At 40.5% G+C, this 20,533-nt stretch overlaps 1 protein-coding gene across 1 annotated transcript in view; it reads left to right on the forward strand.

Annotated features, from left to right (window-relative positions):
- agxt2.L (alanine--glyoxylate aminotransferase 2 L homeolog) overlaps positions 1-20,071 on the forward strand; it is a 35,500-nt gene extending 15,429 nt beyond the window's left edge. Inside the window, exons 7-14 of the mRNA XM_018266424.2 lie at positions 1,371-1,464; positions 4,939-5,039; positions 6,643-6,735; positions 11,551-11,683; positions 13,056-13,144; positions 14,244-14,393; positions 18,726-18,824; positions 19,716-20,071. Coding sequence (XP_018121913.1) covers positions 1,371-1,464; positions 4,939-5,039; positions 6,643-6,735; positions 11,551-11,683; positions 13,056-13,144; positions 14,244-14,393; positions 18,726-18,824; positions 19,716-19,823 — 867 coding nt within the window. The 3' untranslated portion in view covers positions 19,824-20,071. The remainder of the gene's footprint in view (positions 1-1,370; positions 1,465-4,938; positions 5,040-6,642; positions 6,736-11,550; positions 11,684-13,055; positions 13,145-14,243; positions 14,394-18,725; positions 18,825-19,715) is intronic.
- Positions 20,072-20,533: the final 462 nt, after the last annotated feature.

Here is a 20,533-nt window from a genome sequence, read left to right on the forward strand (position 1 = left end):
TGCAGACGTCAATTTTCGGTTTTCGTTTTTTTTGTGAAAACATCCGATTTTCATGATTTTTTTGTGAAAACCTTCAAATTTCACGATTTTTTTTGAAAACCTTCATATTTCAAGATTTTTGAATGAAATCCTTCAAATTCCACGATTTTCGAGTGGAATTTCACGATTTTTTTCGCCGTTTCGTCGGTGAAGTGAAACGGGAGAAATTCGCCCATCACTAGTCCTGTCCAATGCAATGGAAATGTTATGGCAATCAAAAAAACTGTTATCCAGAAAGCTCCAAAATAGAGGAAAATGTTGGATTGATTTCTTTTTGATCTGTAACATCTGGACCATTGAATTTTCCACTTCAGGCCTCGCTTAGAGGTTCAGCCTTAAAGGGGTAGATTTGAGATAACTTTTAGTATGATGTAGAGAGCGATATTCTGAGACAATTGCAATTTGTTTTCATTTTTTATTATTGAAGGTTATTGAGTTATTTAGCTTTTTTATTCAGCAGCTCTTCAATTTGCATCTTAAGTAATCTGGTAACTAGGGTCCAAATTACCCTAGCAACCATGCATTGATTTGAATTAGAGACTGGAATATGAATAGGAGAGGCCTGAATAGAAGGATCAGTAATAAAAAGTACCAACAATACATTTGTAGCCTTACAGAGCGTTTGTTTTTTAGGGTCAGGCCACACAGGCAGATTGATGACATTAGTTGCCCGGTGACAAATCTCCTCTTCTTCGGGGCGACTAATCTCCAAGAACTGCCTCCCCTGCAGCTGGCTAAAATTTAAATCGGCAGGGGAGGCAGTTCTGGGAGATTAGTCGCCCCAAAGAAGACTAATCTCCCCAAATCTGCCCGTGTGCCCTGATCTTTAGAAGGGAGTCAGCGATGTCCATTTGAAAGCTGCAAAGAGTCCGAACAAAAAGGCAAATAACTATAAAACTAAAATAAATAAATAATGAAAACCAATTGAAAAGTAGCTTCGAATTGCCGGTCCTATACCATAATAAAAGTTACCTTAAAGGTGAACCACCTCTTTAAGTCAGAGCCTCCATAGCTCATAATAAGATTATAAATACTTTTTAAAAAGGGTTTGCCCCATATCTCACAGTAAACTTTAGCCCCCCCAAGTGGGCCATCCCAACAGTTTAGGAACCACTGAAATAGGCAGTACCTTGCAGCACTGCCCAACCTATTTATGTTATACTTAGACTGTAAGCTCTACAGGGCGGGGAGCTCCTTCCCACTACAGCTCTTACCACATAGCACTTAAACTCTTTGTTCTATGATTCTGTATATATTTATTACATAAAGTTATACATACATACATGTTCATTTGCTGTAATTTCCATTCATTTGTTGTAATTGTTTTTCAGACAATGTGTCCAGATGTATTCCGCGGTGTATGGGGCGGAAGTCACTGCAGAGACTCTCCTGTGCAGACCATAAGGAAATGCAGCTGCTCCCCAGGTATAATATTTCTGCTTCTCTGAAACTGGATCAGAATGAAGAGTAGGAGAAATGTTCAGTATGGTATTTAGCAGTGAAATAAATGTTCTAAATTCCGTTCTATGAGAAATTTTTGAGGTTTGGCTGAGACTCCTCACACAAGGGAAAATCATAGCTTTGAGTTCCAAATGTAGCCCAAAACACGTGAATCTTACTAGAAAGATCCATTAGTCATGTTTGTTCCAATATAAAGCTGAAGTAAAATATAGTTATCTCATATAGAAGAAGGAGGGTCTAATGGTAGAACTGTCTGTCCTGGTGGACCTGGCCAAATGCTTCCAAATAGCTTATTTTGGTTCCCTTTATAGAGATTCCACTGTTATGCTTTTCTTCCATGGCATTCGTTTTGATGAAGAATAGTGATGGGCGAATTTGCACCGTTTCGCTTCGCCGAAAAATCTGCGAATTTCGAGCGAAATTCGCAAAACGGCGAAAAATTCACGAAACGGTGCTGGCGTCTCGTTTTTGACACCGGCGCCCGTTTTTGAAGCCGGCGCCTGTTTTTGAAGCCGGCGCCCGTTTTTTTTTACGCCGGCGCCCGTTCTTGACGCCGGCACCCGTTTTAGATGCGAATTTTCACGGGCGTTTTGCGAATCACGCAAATTCACCGCGAATTCGCGCCTGGCGAATAAATTCGCCCATCACTAATGAAGAACATCAGGATAGCAGAGCAAGGACTTGATTTTTTCTGACTTGGCAATGGGAAGGCATTCATGGTCATGGGGTTGGCATTTTGTTGATAAATATTGAACTTACCTCATAGAGAAGTTTGAAAATGACATCTGATCTGAGATCCCCATTCCAAAAACACTGGTCTGCTTCTATAGTAAATATTGTTTTAATTGGTAGTCATGTAACTGCAATATCTTCTGGCCTTGCAAATGTGATCCCCAACCAATGGCTCATGAATAACAAGTTGCTCACTAACCCTTTGGATGTTGCTCCCAGTGGCCTCAAAGCAGGTGATTATTTTTGAATTCCAGGCTTGAAGACAAGTTTTGTGGCATAAAAACCAGATGTACTGCCAAACAGAGTCTCAATGTAGCTGCCAGTCCACATAGGGGGCGATCAAATAGCCAATCACAGCCCTCCTTTGGCACGCCAGAACTTTTGGTGTGTGTGTGTTGCTCCCCAACTTGTTTTACATTTGAACATTGCTCAAATGAAAAAAAAAGGTTGGGGGACCTCTGGTCTAGACAATGAGTGTGTGAAGCGTAAAATGAAAAATCAGAAGTTAAAGAAAAACCTAATTCTCCTTGGGGTAAATTTACTAAGCGTCAAAAATACGCCAGCAACAGTTTTGCAGCTATCGTAACACTTCGCCAGGTGAAAATTCGCTCAGACAGCGCTAATTTGCTAAAATGCAAAGTTGCGTCCAGGGCACCGAAAGCTGGCAAATTTTCTCTACCGTTATTTCGCCAATGCGAGCAAATCCTAGCGCTGCATACGGCAGGAAATTTAAAGTTGAATGGACATATATGTTGCAGCAAATACATTACATTACACAAGTCCAGAGAAGCTTAATAAATAAAAGAGTTGTTAAAATGCCCTACACATGAGCCCAGTGTATAGTTTATGTTCCATATGTTAGAAAATGTATGGGGACCTGGTTACCCCAAAAAAAATGTAAGGACTTTTGCAGGATATCACTCTGAAAAAAGGAAAAGACTCCAGTGTTTTTTGGACTTAGAAACTTTTTCCACTAAAAAATATGATGTAAGTGTAGCGCTAAAGTAAATTATGTGTTATTTACACCACTATTGAGCTCCACTCCCAATAAACGTGCACCGGATGAGACCTGTAATCTTAGGGAGTGAGCCCTCGCAACGGTGTGGAGGCAGGGTGTAGTGAAACTGTAACTGGATTCAGGGTATAATAATTGGGCGCCAGTGGTTCTTATAACTTAAACACGAACTGGTTTATTGAACATACACAATCCTCAGTGGAGTATACAATAGAGCATGACAGGATTTAGCATCACATTGAATAGGCAATACTCACAGCACCATATGGTCAGTAATAGTCCCCACAGGCAAGAGGACGTGCTCCGCAGCAATAAAGGTACACCCAGCTTTCAGCCTTTTCCCTAAGTGGAACCTGAGGGGAATCTATCTACCCTGTTCTTATACACTTAATAGCCCAGAAGTAGGGACTAGTACCCGGGATCTTAATCCCTCTGACTCTCCTCGTCGGAGCCTTGAGCTGCTCAGCTAAATAACCTGTCTATCTGTCACTCCTAGAGTGACCTATAATGGTGAGTAACCTATTCTTACTAGACCTGACCTGTCTAGGTTCCACAGAGATCTGCCTGCCTGTTCCGGTCAGAGCTAACACAAAATGGACAACTGAAAGCATGGCTTCAGAGCCTTTTATATCCTAGCACAGTGCCATCTGCTGGTCACTGTGAGAAGAAGCAGGGGCCTATCTTAGAGCAGAAAGAGCAAACAGTACCCCTCCCAACTGTATTTTAGGACCCAAATAGGTGTCCATAACATGGAGGGACTGCCTGCACATAATACTAGGGGTGGATATTTTACACATCCCTACATTAGTAACAGAGGATTGAGGAAGATCTATGCACTCCAGTGCACTTCTCCTGGTCTGAGCTGGCAAGTCTGGCAAAAGAGGTAACGTTCAGTAAAATCATCCATTCGCCAGAGCGAAAATTCGCCTGGCAATAGTGTGCGAATCAGCGCTAGCGTCTATCTCGTTTGTTATCGAAGTTACGCCTGCGCCCGTTAGTAAGTTGGCGAAGTGCCTAAAAATGGTAACGCTGGGGAATCGTCGCCAGTGTTAGTCACTGCCCCCTTGAGTTACAATGAACATAACTGACCTCAAAACCATAGTGAACATCCAATTCAGGATGATAGAGAATGTTATTCTGCCATTTCTTGCTTTGTCCCTGTGATCTTTGAGCAGATTTCATTAGTGATAGATATCATACTAGTCATAAAATTATATGCGATGGAAAACAGAAGGAAACTTCTGTCTAGAACAGGGGTCCCAAAACTTTTTTTTTATCACATTCAAATGTAAAAAAATTCGGAGAGCAGTACAAGCCTGTAAAAAGTTCCTGGGGAACCAATTATGGGTTGTGATTGGCTATTTGGTAGCCCCTGTGTGGACTGGCAGCCTATAGGAGACTCTGTTTGTACAACTGGTTTTTATACAACCAAAACTTGAATCCAAGCCTGGAATTGAAAAAAATAAGCACCAGTTTCAGACCAATGGGAGCAACATGGTGCTCACAAGCCACTGTCTGCGGATCACTGGTCTTGGGTGATAAGACATTCTATTTGCCTGGAGACTATATAAAATGGTTTTGGCATAGGTAGCCATGTAGTTTTTCCTTTTATTGACTGCATTTGCTCAGCCCTGTATGTGTTTGTACAGAAGTCATAGTGTGTCAATATTAATGGCCTTTGCTTTAATTAGGTTCTTGTGAAGCTAAAGACCAATATGTTGACCAGTTTAAGGAAACATTAAGCACCTGTGTGGGACAAAGGCTTGCTGCATTTATTGCTGAACCAATCCAGGTGAGTTTTATGAGTATCTAAATTCTCTATATGAAACCACTGGGGAAACAAGTTTGGAATTTTAGCAGCTATCTGGTGGCTATGGCCAAATTACCCTAGCCACCCGACTGAATGAGAGGTTGGAATATGAATAGAAGAGGGTCTAAATGGAAATATAATTAATAAAAGATAACAATAACAATATACAGGTATGGATCCATTATCAGGAAACCCGTTATCCACAATTCAGAATTACAGAAAGGCCATCTCCCTAAGACTCCATTTTATCCAAATATTCAAATTTTTTAAAAATAATTTCCTTTTTCTCTGTAATAATAAAACAGTAGCTTGTACTTGATCCCAACTAAGATATAATTAATCCTTATTGGAAGCAAAACCAGCCTATTGGGTTTATTTAATGTTTACATGATTTTCTAGTAGACTTAGGGGTATATTTATAGATAAGTTATAGATCACCACAGTCCTCTACAGGGAAATCCCACCTCTTTCCATTAATTTCTATGGGATTTTTAAGAGAGTATTAATCAATGGGTGAAAGTGAAAGTTCACCATTTGATAAATACACTTTAAAAAATCCCATAAAAATGAATGTAGAGAGGCGGAATTTCACTGTGGTGAACTATAACTTCCGTTGACCAGAAAAACCCAGGTCCCGAGCATTCTGGATAACAGGTCCCATACCTGTAATTGCAGTCACACAGAACAATAGTTTATGGACGGCCAAGTTCAGTGACCCCTACTATTTGAAAGCTGGAAAGAGTCAGAAGAAGGCAGATAATTCCAAAACTATAAGTAATTAAAGAATGAAGACCAGTTGAGAAGTTGCATATAATTAATTCTATAACATACTAAAAGATAACTGGAATGTGAACTACCCCTTTAAAGGAGAAGGAAAGCTACCAAGGCAGTTTATTGCCAATAGATTAGCACAACAGTGCAAGCTAGAATACAATTTTTATTCTTTAGAATGCTCTTCCATACCAGCTCTAGACACTGTCTCTGTTTGTTTAGGATAGTAGTTGCCATATTAGCTTGGTGTGACATCACTTTCTGCCTGAGTCTCTCCCTACTTGCTCATAGCTTTGAGCTCAGATTACAGCAGGGAGGGGGGAGGAGGGAGGTGGGAGGAGCAAACTGAGCATGCTCAAGCCCGTACCTTGGAGGTTTAAGATGAAACCAGGAAGTCTGATACAGAAGCCCATGAGTACACAATAGAAGTAAAGAAATGCTGTGTTTCTTTTGACAGGGGACTCAGAGCAGCATTACTTTGAGTGTTTACTGGTGTATTTATATAGACCTTTCTGATAAAGCTTACTTAACCTTTCCTTCTCCTTTAAGAAGGTACATGATCCAGACTGTAATTCTACTGGTGTAAGAAATGAACTTCAGAATGACTCATTAAATGCAATTTTCCCTTGGGTGGACATTTACCTGCTCTGTTCAATGTAGAGCAAAGTACCTACAGTATATGTGAGCTTTAGCCTCATTTAGTCTCCATATAAAACTGTTGAATCCTCCTTTGCCTTTACACAAAGGGAAAAGAAAAAGCATGGAACAATGCCATTAGTAACATTTTATACAAGTTCATCTTCTTGACTTGCAGGGAGTTGGAGGAGCTGTTCAATACCCCAAAGGATTTTTAAAAGAAGTATATGAGCTTGTCCGAGAGCGAGGAGGTCTATGCATCGCTGATGAAGTAAGTGCAAAAATGCTTGTGTCTATTGGGGTTATTTAATTATGGGCACTAAGTTTGCCCAGGTGCAATAACCAACAGAAACCAATCAATAGGTAGTATGTACTGGTCACCTGTTTAAAAGCAAACATCTTATTGGTTCCTAATGGTTACTGCTCCTGGGCAAACTAGTGATATATATATATATATATATATATATATATATATATATATATATATATATATATATATATATATATATATATATATATATATATATATATATATATATATATATATACTTCACCAGGAGGCCGCGCTTATTGTTATAGGAGATTTTAATAGAGTAAATCTCAAACGTACATTCCATAACCTTCACCAACATATTACCTGCCCCACCAGAGGCACTAAGACACTAGATCACTGCTACACCCCCTTCAAGGACTGCTACAAGGCACAGTCTCTGCCGGCATTTGGAAAATCGGATCACACCGCCATTTTCCTTATACCTGTTTACAAACAAAGGCTAAAGCAGGTAGCACCAGTCACAAGGGAGGTCATACGCTGGACGGACCAATCAGTGGACGTGCTGCAGGATGCGCTGGAGGATGCAGACTGGGACATGTTTCAGCACAGCTCAGTTGACATAGACATGTTTACAGACGTGGTTATGGGATTTATCAGTAAACTAATGGATGATACATTAGAAAGAAATACCATCCGGACATTTCCGAATCAGAAGCCGTGGGTGGATAAAAACATCCGCGATGTTCTGAGATCGCGCACCGTCGCCTACAAAGCAGGACTCATTTCTGGTAACATGGACCAATACAAAACTGCGTCTTACCATGTGCGCTGCGCAGTTAAAAAGGCAAAGCGGTGCTATGGAGAAAAATTAAGGTCACAGCGTGACTCTAGGAGCCTATGGAAGGGACTGCAGAAAATAACTGACTATAAACAATCAGCCTCTCTGATGATGAATGCTGATGCTTCACTGGCTGACGATCTAAACACGTTTTATGCTCGATTCGACGCCGCAGCAAAATACACAACAAACAGTTGCATGCGTACGGAGTGCACCAGTGAAGACAAAGTTTTTATCATCACAGAGCATGCTGTGAGGAATGCTTTCAAGAGGGTAAACACCAGGAAAGCAGCAGGACCAGACGCAATCCCAGGTCAAGTTCTGAGAGCCTGTGCTGACCAGCTGGCACCGGTGTTCACGAAGATTTTCAACCTCTCCCTTGCCCAAGCAGTTGTTCCCGCATGCTTCAAACAGTCTATTATTGTTCCTGTTCCGAAGAAACAACAGCCAGCTTGTCTCAATGATTACCGTCCAGTAGCACTGACTTCAGTAGTGATGAAGTGTTTTGAGCGACTAGTCAGAGACTTCATCACTTCCACACTTCCTGCCACCATCGACCCTTTACAGTTTGCATACCGTACAAATCGGTCAACATGTGATGCCATATCACACCTGCTACACACTTCCCTGAGTCACCTAGACTCTGGTAGAGGGAATTATGTTAGGATGCTGTTCATAGATTATAGTTCAGCATTCAACACAATAATTCCCTCTAACCTCTACAACAAGTTGATGGATCTAGGACTCAGCTCATCGCTGTGTCAGTGGATCCTCAACTTTCTCACAGACAGACCACAATCAGTGAGGGTGGGGGAACACGTTTCTTCCTCCATCTCGCTCAGTACTGGAGCACCTCAGGGCTGTGTTTTAAGCCCTCTTCTATACTCACTGTATACTTACGACTGTGTATCGACATCAGACACTTCCTCCATTGTCAAGTTTGCTGATGACACTGTGGTGATGGGCCTGATCTCCGACAACTCAGAGAAGACCTACCTGGAGGAGATAAGGAACCTGGAGAACTGGTGTCAGAAGAACAACCTTCTCCTAAACGTCAGCAAGACTAAGGAGATGATTGTGGACTTTAACACAAAACAGGTGAGGAATTACGAGCCCTTATACATCTGTGGAGTGCCAGTGGAGAGAGTTAGCAGTTTCCGGTATCTGGGTGTTCACATCACACAAGACCTGTCATGGTCCTGTCACATCGACACCCTGGCGAAGAAAGGCCGTCAACGACTCTTCTTCCTCAGAAGACTAAAAGATTTCCATCTGCCTCTGGGGGTGCTTAAGAATTTTTATACATGCACCATCGAGAGTATCCTTGCGGGTAATATCTGTACCTGGTATGGGAACAGCACTAAGCAAGACAGACGAGCTCTTCAAAGAGTGGTGCGCTCGGCTGAACGCATCATTCGCTCTGAGCTTCCTGACCTGCGGTCTATCTACACTAGGCAGTGCAAGACAAAAGCCAAGAAGATCGTGAAAGACCTCTCCCATCCTAATAATGGACTCTTCTCACTGATGAGGACAGGAAAGCACTTCCGCTCCCTTAAGGCTAAAACAGAGAGAATGAGGAGGAGCTTCTTCCCTCAAGCTATTCGGTCCCTGAACCAAGTGTAAAACTATAGGACTGGACTCTCTCTTATATATATATATCTCATATATCACATCAATGCACATGCACTTTAATAACTCATTAATATCTATCTACTATGTAACTCTTTCTTTTCTTTCTACTGTAATTCTTAATTCTTTATGGTCGGACGTTATTTGACTTTGCACAGCAACAAGCATTTCACTACATGTCGTACTTTGTATGTTGTGTATGTGACAAATAAATTTGAATTTGAATTTGAATTTGATATATATATATATATATATATATATATATATATATATATATATATATATATATATATATATATATATATATATATATATATATAGAGGTAGAGGTCTATGGGTGGCAGCCCCACATAGGGAGAAGATTAACATGAGCAAATCAGGTGTGTTTATAGAAAACATACACAGCTACTGAGTGCTACATGTAGAGTAGATGTTGCCTGCAAAAAATATCCAGAGAACAGGATGTTTTATGGCTATAAGAAGAAGAAAGCAGTGTAGAAATGAGTGAAGGAAAATAATGATTTCTCATAGAGGTTCCTTAAACCTACCCCTTATCCTGTAAGTATTGCACTTTTTGTGTTGGGCTGGGGTGCCATGAAACGTTAAACTATTGATGTCTATGAAGATTCTCATTTATCCAGGTCATGATATACAGTATCTGGTAGGTTACTACACATTTAGGAGCAGATTTATCAAGGGCAAATTGAAAAATCAAATTTTTAAATTAGAATTTCGAGCTAATTTTAGTGTACTTCGACTAGGGAATAGTCCAAATTTGATTTGAATTTGAAAAAAATGAGAATATCAAAATTTATCATGTACTGCCTCTTTAAAAATTCGACTTTGACTATTGACCATATAAAACCAGCTAAATTGCTGTTTTAGCCTATGGGGGGCTCCTAGAACCTATTTGGAGTTATTTGGTGGTCTAAATCGAAGTTTCGTTTTTGAAAAGACTTTTCGATCAAATACAATCCGAATTTGATTCAAACGATCAAATACAGCCTTGTTCACTCATATTTAAAAAAATTCAATTTTTAAAAAATATTTCGGTTGGCTTTTTTTTATTTGAATTTAAAAAAACTCCCATCACCTCGAAATTCGACCCTTGATAAATCTGTCCCTTAGAGTTTTCTCTTAAAAACTTTTCCCCAGTTAACCCGAGTGGCTTCTTAAATCATCTAAGGGGCAGATTTATCAAGGGTCGAAGTGAAAATTCGAATTTCTAAATTTTAATTTTCAAGTTTATTTTAGTGAAATTTGACTAGGGAATAGTTATAGTCCAGCGGAGTTCACTGGCACCATCTTCAGCCGCTTCGGTAATCTTCGGAATGAGATCGACGAAGCGACAATTTTCATGGGTTTCGGCGCATGCGCAGTTGTCGCGTAACAGAAAATTGCTCCAACTGCGCATGCTAAGATTCGCTGGTCTTATTCCGAAGATTTTTGTTTCTCCTTTAAGAATCCGGATTCTACTATTCGACACCTTAAACAAACAGCAGTTTTAGATTAATGGATTTGGAGTTGTTTGCAGCCTTCCGGAAAATCAAGTTTTTTTTCAGAGATCCAATTCAAATTCAATTCGTGTTTGCGGGTCGATCCCAATCACCCGAGTTTGAAAAATTCACATTTTTGAAAAATTCGGGGTTTTTTCTAATTTCGAGTTTATGGGAGTTTTTACAAACTTCTATGAACTCTAAATTTGACTCTTGATAAATCTGCCCCTAAATATCCAGTTGCCTTTGATTTAATTCTACTAGATTCTACTAGATTCACACACCAAAATTTTTCCAACCTTCTTTTTATCTTCTTCTCTTATCATTACATCCTTGTGTCTCTACGCCCTTCTACTTTTTTTGTAGGCCCTGGTGCAGGTATAGAAGGCCAAATGATTGTGTAAACTGGAAGACCCCCTTCCCTTGATCCTGTACATTCTATAAAATAACATTTTATTTCTGTGCTATAAGTATCTGAAAGTCTCTTACCTGCTGCAATCTTGTAGCTCAAATTTACATTCTCTCCTTTAGATTGAAGTGTTATGCCTTTGATAAACAATGGCAAATGTTAGTCTGGGAGACCTCTACACCCAAAATAAAAGCCCCAGCTTTCGGATAGTAGTCAGTGCTTATTGAGATTCCCAAGAGAATGCAAACAAACAGGGAGGCTGCAATCAATCAGCTGCGGTAAAAATTACTGCACCACTGGGTATCAGCTACCTTGATACTGGTTGGTAGTTTGCATTCTTCTAATCTGAAATATCCAAATCAGGGAAATCCTAGCAAAAACACCCAAACAATTGGAAAATATGTCAGCAGATGAATATCTCTCACCCCTTTCTTTTAAAGGTGCAGACGGGTTTTGGAAGAACTGGAAGCCACTTCTGGGGATTTCAGACTCATGATGTTGTGCCCGATATTGTCACAATGGCAAAGGGAATTGGCAACGGATTTCCAATGGGAGCTGTTATAACAACACAAGGTCAGTTGACATACAGAACTTAGTGGGCAGACTTATCAAAGGTTGAATTTCGAATTTATGTGAGTTTTTGAAAACTCTCCTAAACTCCCATGAATTCAAAATTCGACCAATCTAAATTTATGTTATTTGTAAAACACGGATTACTTAAATCGACCTGAAAACTCCAATTGAATCAGGAAGGCTGCAAACAACTCCAATTTGATCCATGGACATCTCTCGTTGACTTAAATAGCAATTCGGCAGGTTTAAGGTGGCGAATAGTTGAATTCGAGTTCTTACAAAGTATGATAAATCTCGAAAATTTAATTCAAAATTTTAAAAAAACTCGAATCTAATTTGAATAACTCCCTTGTCGAATTTGACAGCTTTGACAAATTTAGAATTCAAATTTTCAATTCGACCCTTGATAAATCTGCCCCTAGAAGTATTCATTGATAATGCAACGAGCTATAAGATTATAATATATATTAATCCAGGAGAAGTACTCCCTGGTGTTTGTTGTCATCTCATGATGTTTGTTGTCATCTTGAGCCATGTGTGAGAAAACAATTTTGCCACCTTTGGATGTAAAAGAGCACCACCAAAACGTCATCCAGGTAAAGTTCATCATGGTGCTCCAGGAGGCTCTATGAATAACAGTAACAAACAAGGAAAAGTTGTGCTCACCACTAATTTTTAAAAACATTAGGCGGGGGTGTAATGAGGCTGTGACCACAAAATACATATAGACAAATACAAGAGTCCTCTGCACTCAACCCATTATCAATATATTTAAGACAGAGACATTTTGTGCATACTGCTACTGAAAAATGCCTTACCCTTTAAACAAAACAGGGATTGTTTGTCCATATATTGCAATATATTTAAGCTGGTCAAAGTCATCCCATATCTGGCCAGTCCTATGCTTAGTTTTCATCTGATTCATTAAGAATTCTATTGCTTCATTATACATTTTACAAAGGGACTAAGTTTTACCTGCAACTTACTTGCTGCTTTCAAAGTAAACCTCCCAAACTTGGCTGCCCTTTTATTGGACACCAGTGGGATCACCTGACTATAGCTGGGAAGGGTGGGAGCTACAACATGGAGCTGGTCACTGCTCCTGTATAAACTATAACAAAGGGGTTTTCCCCCGACACGTTGCACTGCACTCCACTTTAAATAAACACTAGAAGTGTTCATACATTGGATTCTTCTTGCATTGTATTAGGAGGTGGCCGAGCCTCCTCCTGTGTGCACAATGCTTATCTACCCCATTTTACTTGTGGGGTGTGCGAGAACACACAACTTCTTCTGGTTACAAGATTCAGACAAAGACATAATTAAAGAATTATTCCACATTGATTAATTAAGAATGTTCTTCTTCTTCTAGAGATTGCCAAACCCTTTGCCAAATTTTTGCATTTCAATACATTCGGAGGAAATCCCGTGGCCTGTGTAGTGGGTTCTGCGGTGCTCGATGTAAGTATCCTCTGTACAGCGTGTGATGTTATCATGATTTAATATTGCTTATTGTGTTCCAGCATCTACGTCTATCTCTCTAAAACCTCCAAATTGTTTTAACATCCTGGGGCAGATTTATCAAGGGTCGAATTGAAAAATCACATTTTTAAATTCGAATGTCGAGGTCATTTTAGGGTAGGTCGACTAGGGAATAGTCTAAATTCAATTTGAATGTAAAACAATATGAAAATTTGAATATCGAAATTTATCATGTAGGGGCAGATTTATCAAGGGTCGAATTTCGAATTTAAAAAACTTCTAAATTTGAATTCAAAAACACCAACCGAAATTGTTTTTTTTTTGGCCTAATAGGTCTATTTTCGATCGAATAGGTCAGTTTTTTCGTTCAAATCCCAAAAAAACCTTTGATTTTTCAAAGTCCCCAAATTGACTCCAAGTAAGTTCTAGGAGGTCCCCCATAGGCTAAAACAGCAATTCGGCAGGTTTAGATGGGGAATGGTCGAAGTAGAATTTTTAAAGAGACAGTACATGATAAATTTCAAATTTCGACCCTTGATATATCTGACCCTCTGTGTCAGAAAGGCATTCTCTGTAATCATTGGCTTCATCAGAGAAGGATCCATGCCAACCAGGAGGCTATATAACCCAATATACATTTATAACCATAAAAGCTGCTAAACTAAAGCAATCCATGTAGTAGGCCAAATATACCATAGGGGTAAATTAGAAATGAGCACAATGGAGAGTCCATAATGATACAATTCATGAAGGTATTAAGTCTAAACACACTCCTGCACTTCTGAAAGTTTGCAACTGATGCTGGGAAACCCTGAGGCTTCCACCACCCTGGACATGGCAGTAGTAACAGGGTCCCCACAGCAGGTTGCGACAGTAGCAGCAGCAGAAAACTGTCATGAATTTTTCCATTCCCTGAAAATGCTATATTACACCTAAATAGGTATGCTCCAGCCTCTGGCACTCACTTCTAGGACATCCTAATGTCAGGTCTTCCCAAGATATTGTCAATTGAGTGTGTGGATGCAGTGTTTTTTTCATATTCCATTACTTGACCCATATAAATGTGCTTTGTAACCAGATCATTGAAGAAGAAGGTTTGCAGAAAAACTGCGAAGTCATCGGAACACAAATGTTGCTGGAGTTCGCCAAACTTCGAGATATGTTTGAGATTGTTGGAGATGTTCGGGGAAAAGGACTTATGATTGGCATAGAAATGGTCAAAGATAAGGTTGGTGTCTATGTTTTATGTGTACAGGTATCGGATCTGTTAACTGGAACCCCATTATCCAGAAAGCTCAAAATTGCAGAAAGCCCGTCTCCCATTTTATCCAAAAAAATCCAAATTCCATAAAATGATTTCCTTTTTCTGTGTAATAATAAAACAGTAGCTTGTACTTGATCCCAACTATTATTATTATTATTATTATTAACATGTATTTATATAGCGCCAACATATTGTGTAGCACTGAAAAGTAAATGTGATTATACAACTAAATCACATGAATATATACGAATATATACGTAGAACATATGGAGTTACATACATCACAATCAATACCGGTACAAAAGGTGATGAAGGCCCTATGCAAAAGAGCTTACACTCTAAAAGGAAGGGAGTAATACACAAGGTGTGGGAGTGGGCAAGATTGAATTAAGTGGGTGAGAAATGTGGTACTGTATGTGGTGTTGCGTTTGGTATTCAAGCAGAGTGAGGGTAGGCTTCTCAAAAGAAGTCCATTCTAAGAGATTTCTTGAAAGCAAAAAAGTTGGGAGAAAGTCGGACAGATCGTGGGAGAGAGTTCCAGAGGAGGGGTGCAGCCCTTGCAAAGTCTTGAATGCGAGCATGTGAGGAGGTAATGAGAGAAGAGTTGAGTAGCAGGTCAGTAGAGGAGGTTAGTAAGCGGTTGGGTGAGTATAAAGAGATGAGTTCAGAGATGTAGGGTGGGGCAGAGTTATGAAGTGCTTTGAAAGTCAGTGTCATTAATTTTAATCTGAAAGGTAACGGAAGCCAGTGCAGGGATTGACAGAATGTGGTGGCAGAGGAGGAGCGGTTGCTGAGGTGTATCAGCCTCGCAGCAGTGTTCATTATGGACTCCAGAGGTGACAGTCTCTGGAGGGGAAGGACAATTATAAGAGAGCTACAGTAGTCTAGACGCGATATGATGAGAGAGCGAATAAGAATTTTGGCAGCATCTTGGGTGATAAATTATCGTATTTTGGATATGCTCCTCAGGTGGAAGTGACATGATTTAATAAGTGACTGGATATGAGGAGTGAATGACAGGGCAGAATCTAGGATAACCCCAAGGCACCGGGCCTGGGGAGAGGGGGTGATAGTGGAATTGTTAACTATGATGGATACTTCCGGGATGTTACTGGTGTTAGTTGGAGGAAAGAGAAGCATTTCAGTTTTAGAGAGGTTTAATTTAAGGTAGGGTTGCGACATCCAGGTAGATAAAGCAGACAGGCAGAAGGAGACGCGAATTAGGAGTTCTGGGTTGAGATCAGGAGATGAGAGATAGATCTGAGTATCGTCAGCATAGAGGTGGTAGTGGAAACCATACGAGTTGATTAATTTGCCGAGGGAGGAAGTATAGAGGGAGAATAATAATGGTCCCAGGACAGAGCCTTGAGGAACTCCAACAGAAAGAGGTAGGGGAGGAGATGCTACTCCGTTGTCGGAGACACTGAAGGAACGATTGGTGATGTAAGAAGAGAACCAGGACAGGGCTGTGTCACGAAGGCCAAGCGAATGGAGGGACTGGAGGAGGAGAGGGTGATCTACAGTGTCAAATGCAGCTGAGAGATCAAGCAGTATTAGTAGTGAGAAATGATTGTTGGCTTTAGCGGTTAAAAGGTCATTAGTTAATCGAGCAGGGCAGTTTCAGTGGAGTGTTGTGGTTTAAAACCAGATTGTAGGGGGTCCCTAAGATATAATTAATTCTTATTGGAAGCAAAACCAGCCTATTGGGTTTATTTAATGTTTAAATTATTTTCTAGTAGATTTAAGGTATAGAGCTCTAAATTACAGAAAGATCTGTTATTGGGAAAAACCCCAGGTTCTGAATATTTTAAGTAACAGATCTCATACCTGTATCAATGTAAAATCAATGGAATGACTGGTCTTAATACCTGCAGGAAGTAGGACAGTGAAACCTCAGAGAGGAGGCAAAGGTTTTATTTCTAGTAGATGCAAATACACTTGTCTACCCCACTACCCCATTATGATAGTGCTGCCAGCATTAGGCTAGGACCACACCATAAGCAGGAGAATCCTGAGGAGAAGCCGCTTCCTAGCTACTGCTCTGCCTGCACCCAGAAACACTACCTCCTCAAACACAGCGGATTTTGGTGTGAAGCACGTTTCTCCGCAGGCCAAGATCCATATGGTGTGGCCCTAGCCTTTAAAGGAGAAGCCAACACAAAAATTTAAAAAAAAACATCCCCTACCCTACATAGACCCCCCTCCCTCCACCCCCCAACCTAAGTGTTACCCCGGCAAATGCCCTTATGTCTTTACTTACCCCTCTTTTAAGACTCTGTCCAGTGGAGTTCACAGGCGCCATCTTCTTCTCTTCGGTAATATTTGTAGTGAGACCGGCGGAGCGGCGCATGCGCAGTTGGAGCAATATTCTGTTCTGCGACAACTGTGCATGCGCCCAGGCACGGATATGTGGAAAGGCCACCAAGGCCTGGGCCTAGGGCAGCAGGATTTTTGGGGGGCGGCATGCTGCCCTCCCACATTGGTTCAGAAAGATGCACAGGAGATACGTTTGATACTGTGCCCCACAAATGACTGCTTTCTAAACTAAGGTCTGTTGGGCTTAATGAAGTCGTATTGTAAGTAATGTATCAGTGTTTGCAGATGACACAAAACTATCCAGGATCTTCTATCAACAGGATCTTGACAAACTGGCAATCTGGGCAGCTAAGTGGCAAATGAAATTCAATGTTGATAAATGTAAAGTCATGCACCTGGGATGTAAAAATATCCACTTATACACTTAATGGGACTGCACTAGGCAAATCTATTATGGAAAAGGACCTTGGAGTCCTTGTAGATGATAAACTTGGCTGTAGCAAGCAATGCCAGTCAGCAGCATCAAGGGCAAATAGGGTCTAGAGTTGTATTAAATGGGGCAGAGATTCACGGGAGGAGGGGTCATTCTTCCACTGTATAGAGCACTTGTAAGGCCCCATCTAGAATATGCCGTACAGTTTTGGTCTCCATCACTCAAACAGGACATTATTGTATTAGAGAGGGTACAGAGAAGGGCAACTAAGCTGGTAAAAGGTATTGAAAATCTTAGCTATGAGGAAAGACTGGCCAAATTGGGGATGTTCACGCTGGAGAAGAGGCGCTTAAGCGGTGATATGATGACTATGTATAAATATATAAGGGGATCATATAATAATCTCTCTGCTTTATTTACCAGTAGGTCTTTCCAGGTGGTGCAATGTAACCCATTCCGTTTAGAAGAAAAGAGGTTCCGCCTAAATATTGGGAAGGGGTTTGTTACAGTGAGAGCTGTGAAGATGTGGAATTCTCTCCCTGAATCAGTGGTACAGGCTGATACATTAGATAGCTTTAAGAAGGGGTTGGATGGTGTTTAGCAAGTGAGGGAATACAGGGTTATGGGAGATAGCTCATAGTACAAGTTGATCCAGGGACTGGTCCCATTGCCATTTTGGAGTCAGGAAGGAATTTTTTTCCCCCTCTGAGGCAAATTGGAGAGGCTTCAGATGGGGTTTTTGCCTTCCTCTGGATCAACTGGCAGTTATGCAGATTAAAAAAAAAACTAAAAGGTTGAACTTGATGGATGTGTCTTTTTTCAACCTCTTTTACTATGTTACTATGATACGATAATTCTTTATATTCCCTGTGCGCCAATCCCCATTGCTTTGGTCCCAATGATGAAACTTTGCATGAATAAAGGGGAGGGGACGGGGCAATGAACGGCAGCGGGCCTAGGGGCACCCGCTATGCAAATCCGGCCCTGCATGCGCCGAAACTCGCGAAAATTTCCGAAGCGTCTGTCTCATTCCGAAGATTACCGAAGCGGCTGAAGATGGCACCTGTGAACTCCGATGCCTGAATCTGCACCGAGGGTTATGTAAAATGTTAGGGGCATTTACCCGGGGTAACACTTAGGCTGGGAGGAGGGGGTCTATGTAGGGTGGGGGGTAGGGTTTTTTTAACTTTTGGGTTTGCTACTCCTTTAATAGAAGACAGGGGGACGCACATAGATGTCTTCAGTAGTTCAAAAGTCAACCAAAACACTTTAGCACTTATTTACTAAGATGGGCAAACTGCACATACCCACAATGCACTACTTCCCCCAAAATGCCTCTTACCGGTGTGATATTGCTTATATCACTTCTCCACAACTGGCCAGGCTTTTTCTTTTATGGAGCATGTAGGCACAAATGCAAGGTGATTCATGTGTAAATGGGTGCAGTTTTGCACCTATAGTTGCAGTTGAGTCCTCTTATGTCACTGCTTCCCACTCGCACCCTCATATTGCTGTTCCGACCTCTGTTTTTTTTCTTCTTCTTAAAGGAATCACGAAAACCACTCCCTGCTGAAGAGATGAATCTCATATGGGAGGACTGTAAAGACATGGGCGTGCTCTTTGGAAAGGGAGGCATATACGGACAGGTAACACAAACAAGAATTGTATGAAAATAAAAATTAGATAAATAAATAGACTGTGCAAAATAAAAAATGTTTCTAATATAGTTAGTTAGCCAAAAATGTAATGTATAAAGGCTGGAGTGACAGGATGTCTAACATAATAGCCAGAAAGAACACTACTTCCTGCTCTCTTGGTTTCCTCGGATTGGCTACCAGGCAGTAACCAATCAGTGACTTAAGGGGGGGCACATGGGTCATAACTGTTGCTTTTGATCTGATCTGAATGCTGAGGATCAATTGCAAACTCACTGAATAGGTATGTCCCATGTGGCCCCTCTTAAAGGACATGTTAACCCCCCTACCCACAAATATGTAATCAGTGAAAAGGTTAACAGTAAGGCTGCAGCATCCCATTAATCACTTAGAATTCCTTCTCCTCCTCTAATCCACTCTGCCTCCTCCCTGAGTAATTTACTTTGGCTGTTGGCTCATGAGCATGCTCAGTTCTTTTCATCTCAGATTACTAAATACACCCTCCAGCCTAACAGCCAATGAAGAGATAATATTGTTGGTTCCCATAGAAACTCAGAAGATCTTTTTTATCAAAGTATGTTGTGTCTGTGTAAACCTGCATTCTGCATTGCATGTACTTTACAGCATACATGTCTCAATGTTACTGATGATGTGTCAGAGGGAAAATGGCCACTGGGCAAAAGCTACTACCCTACTTACCCAGTTTTTACTTTTACACTGAACTGTCCCATTAAAGGGCTTTAACAGCACCAGTGACTGAGATGAGGAAGCTTAGCAATGGCAAAGGAAACCACTCTAACTGAGTTTGATAAAAGTCCTGTTCTAAAACTGGATGTAAGAAACGAAAAACTGAACTGAAATACTATTTGTTTTCGTACTCAGACGTTTCGGATCAAACCTCCGATGTGCATCACGACGGAAGACGTCACCTTTGCTGCAGACGTTTTTCAACGAGCGCTGACCAGGCACATGGAAAGATCCCAAAAATGAGAAGTTTCTCGTGTCTTGTGACAAACGGGCAAACGTTTACACTTGAGAGTCAGATGTTCTAACTTTAGCCAATGTAAGCAATGAATCCCAGGGTTTTTTTTTTACCTTTAATGGTGAAAAAGTATTTTTTTAATTATATAAATCTCTATAATTGTTGCAATGTTTGCTAAGTTTTAACGGATAAGTAAACCTTTAAAATAAGTGAATGTAAAATTGATGAGGGGGCTATTCTAAGCACATTTGCAATGTACATTATTTAATTATTTTTAATTCCAAGATATTAAAGGATACATGTACTGTTAATATGAATTAATTATATTACAACAGCGCCACCTGCTGGTCATTTTCCCACCACTCTGACCACCAAGTAGTCAAGGAAGTTGTCAGGAGAAAGAAAGAGGCTGCTCTGATGTTCTTCTGCTTAGGAAAGATTTGAGAAAAGTTCCTTTTTTTTCCCTAAACAGAAGAACATCAGAGCAGCCTCTTTCTTTCTCCTGACAACTTCCTTGACTACTTGGTGGTCAGACTGGTGGGAAAATGACCAGCAGGTGGCGCTGTTGTAATATAATTAATTCATATTAATAGTACATGTATCCCTTAATAGCTTGGAATTAAAAATAATTAAATAATGTACATTGCAAATGTGCTTAGAATAGCACCCTCATTAAACATTCACTTATTTTTAATGTTTACTTATCCTTTAAGCATGC

This window comes from Xenopus laevis, chromosome 1L (assembly GCF_017654675.1).
Source record: "Xenopus laevis strain J_2021 chromosome 1L, Xenopus_laevis_v10.1, whole genome shotgun sequence".
NCBI lineage: Eukaryota > Metazoa > Chordata > Amphibia > Anura > Pipidae > Xenopus > Xenopus laevis.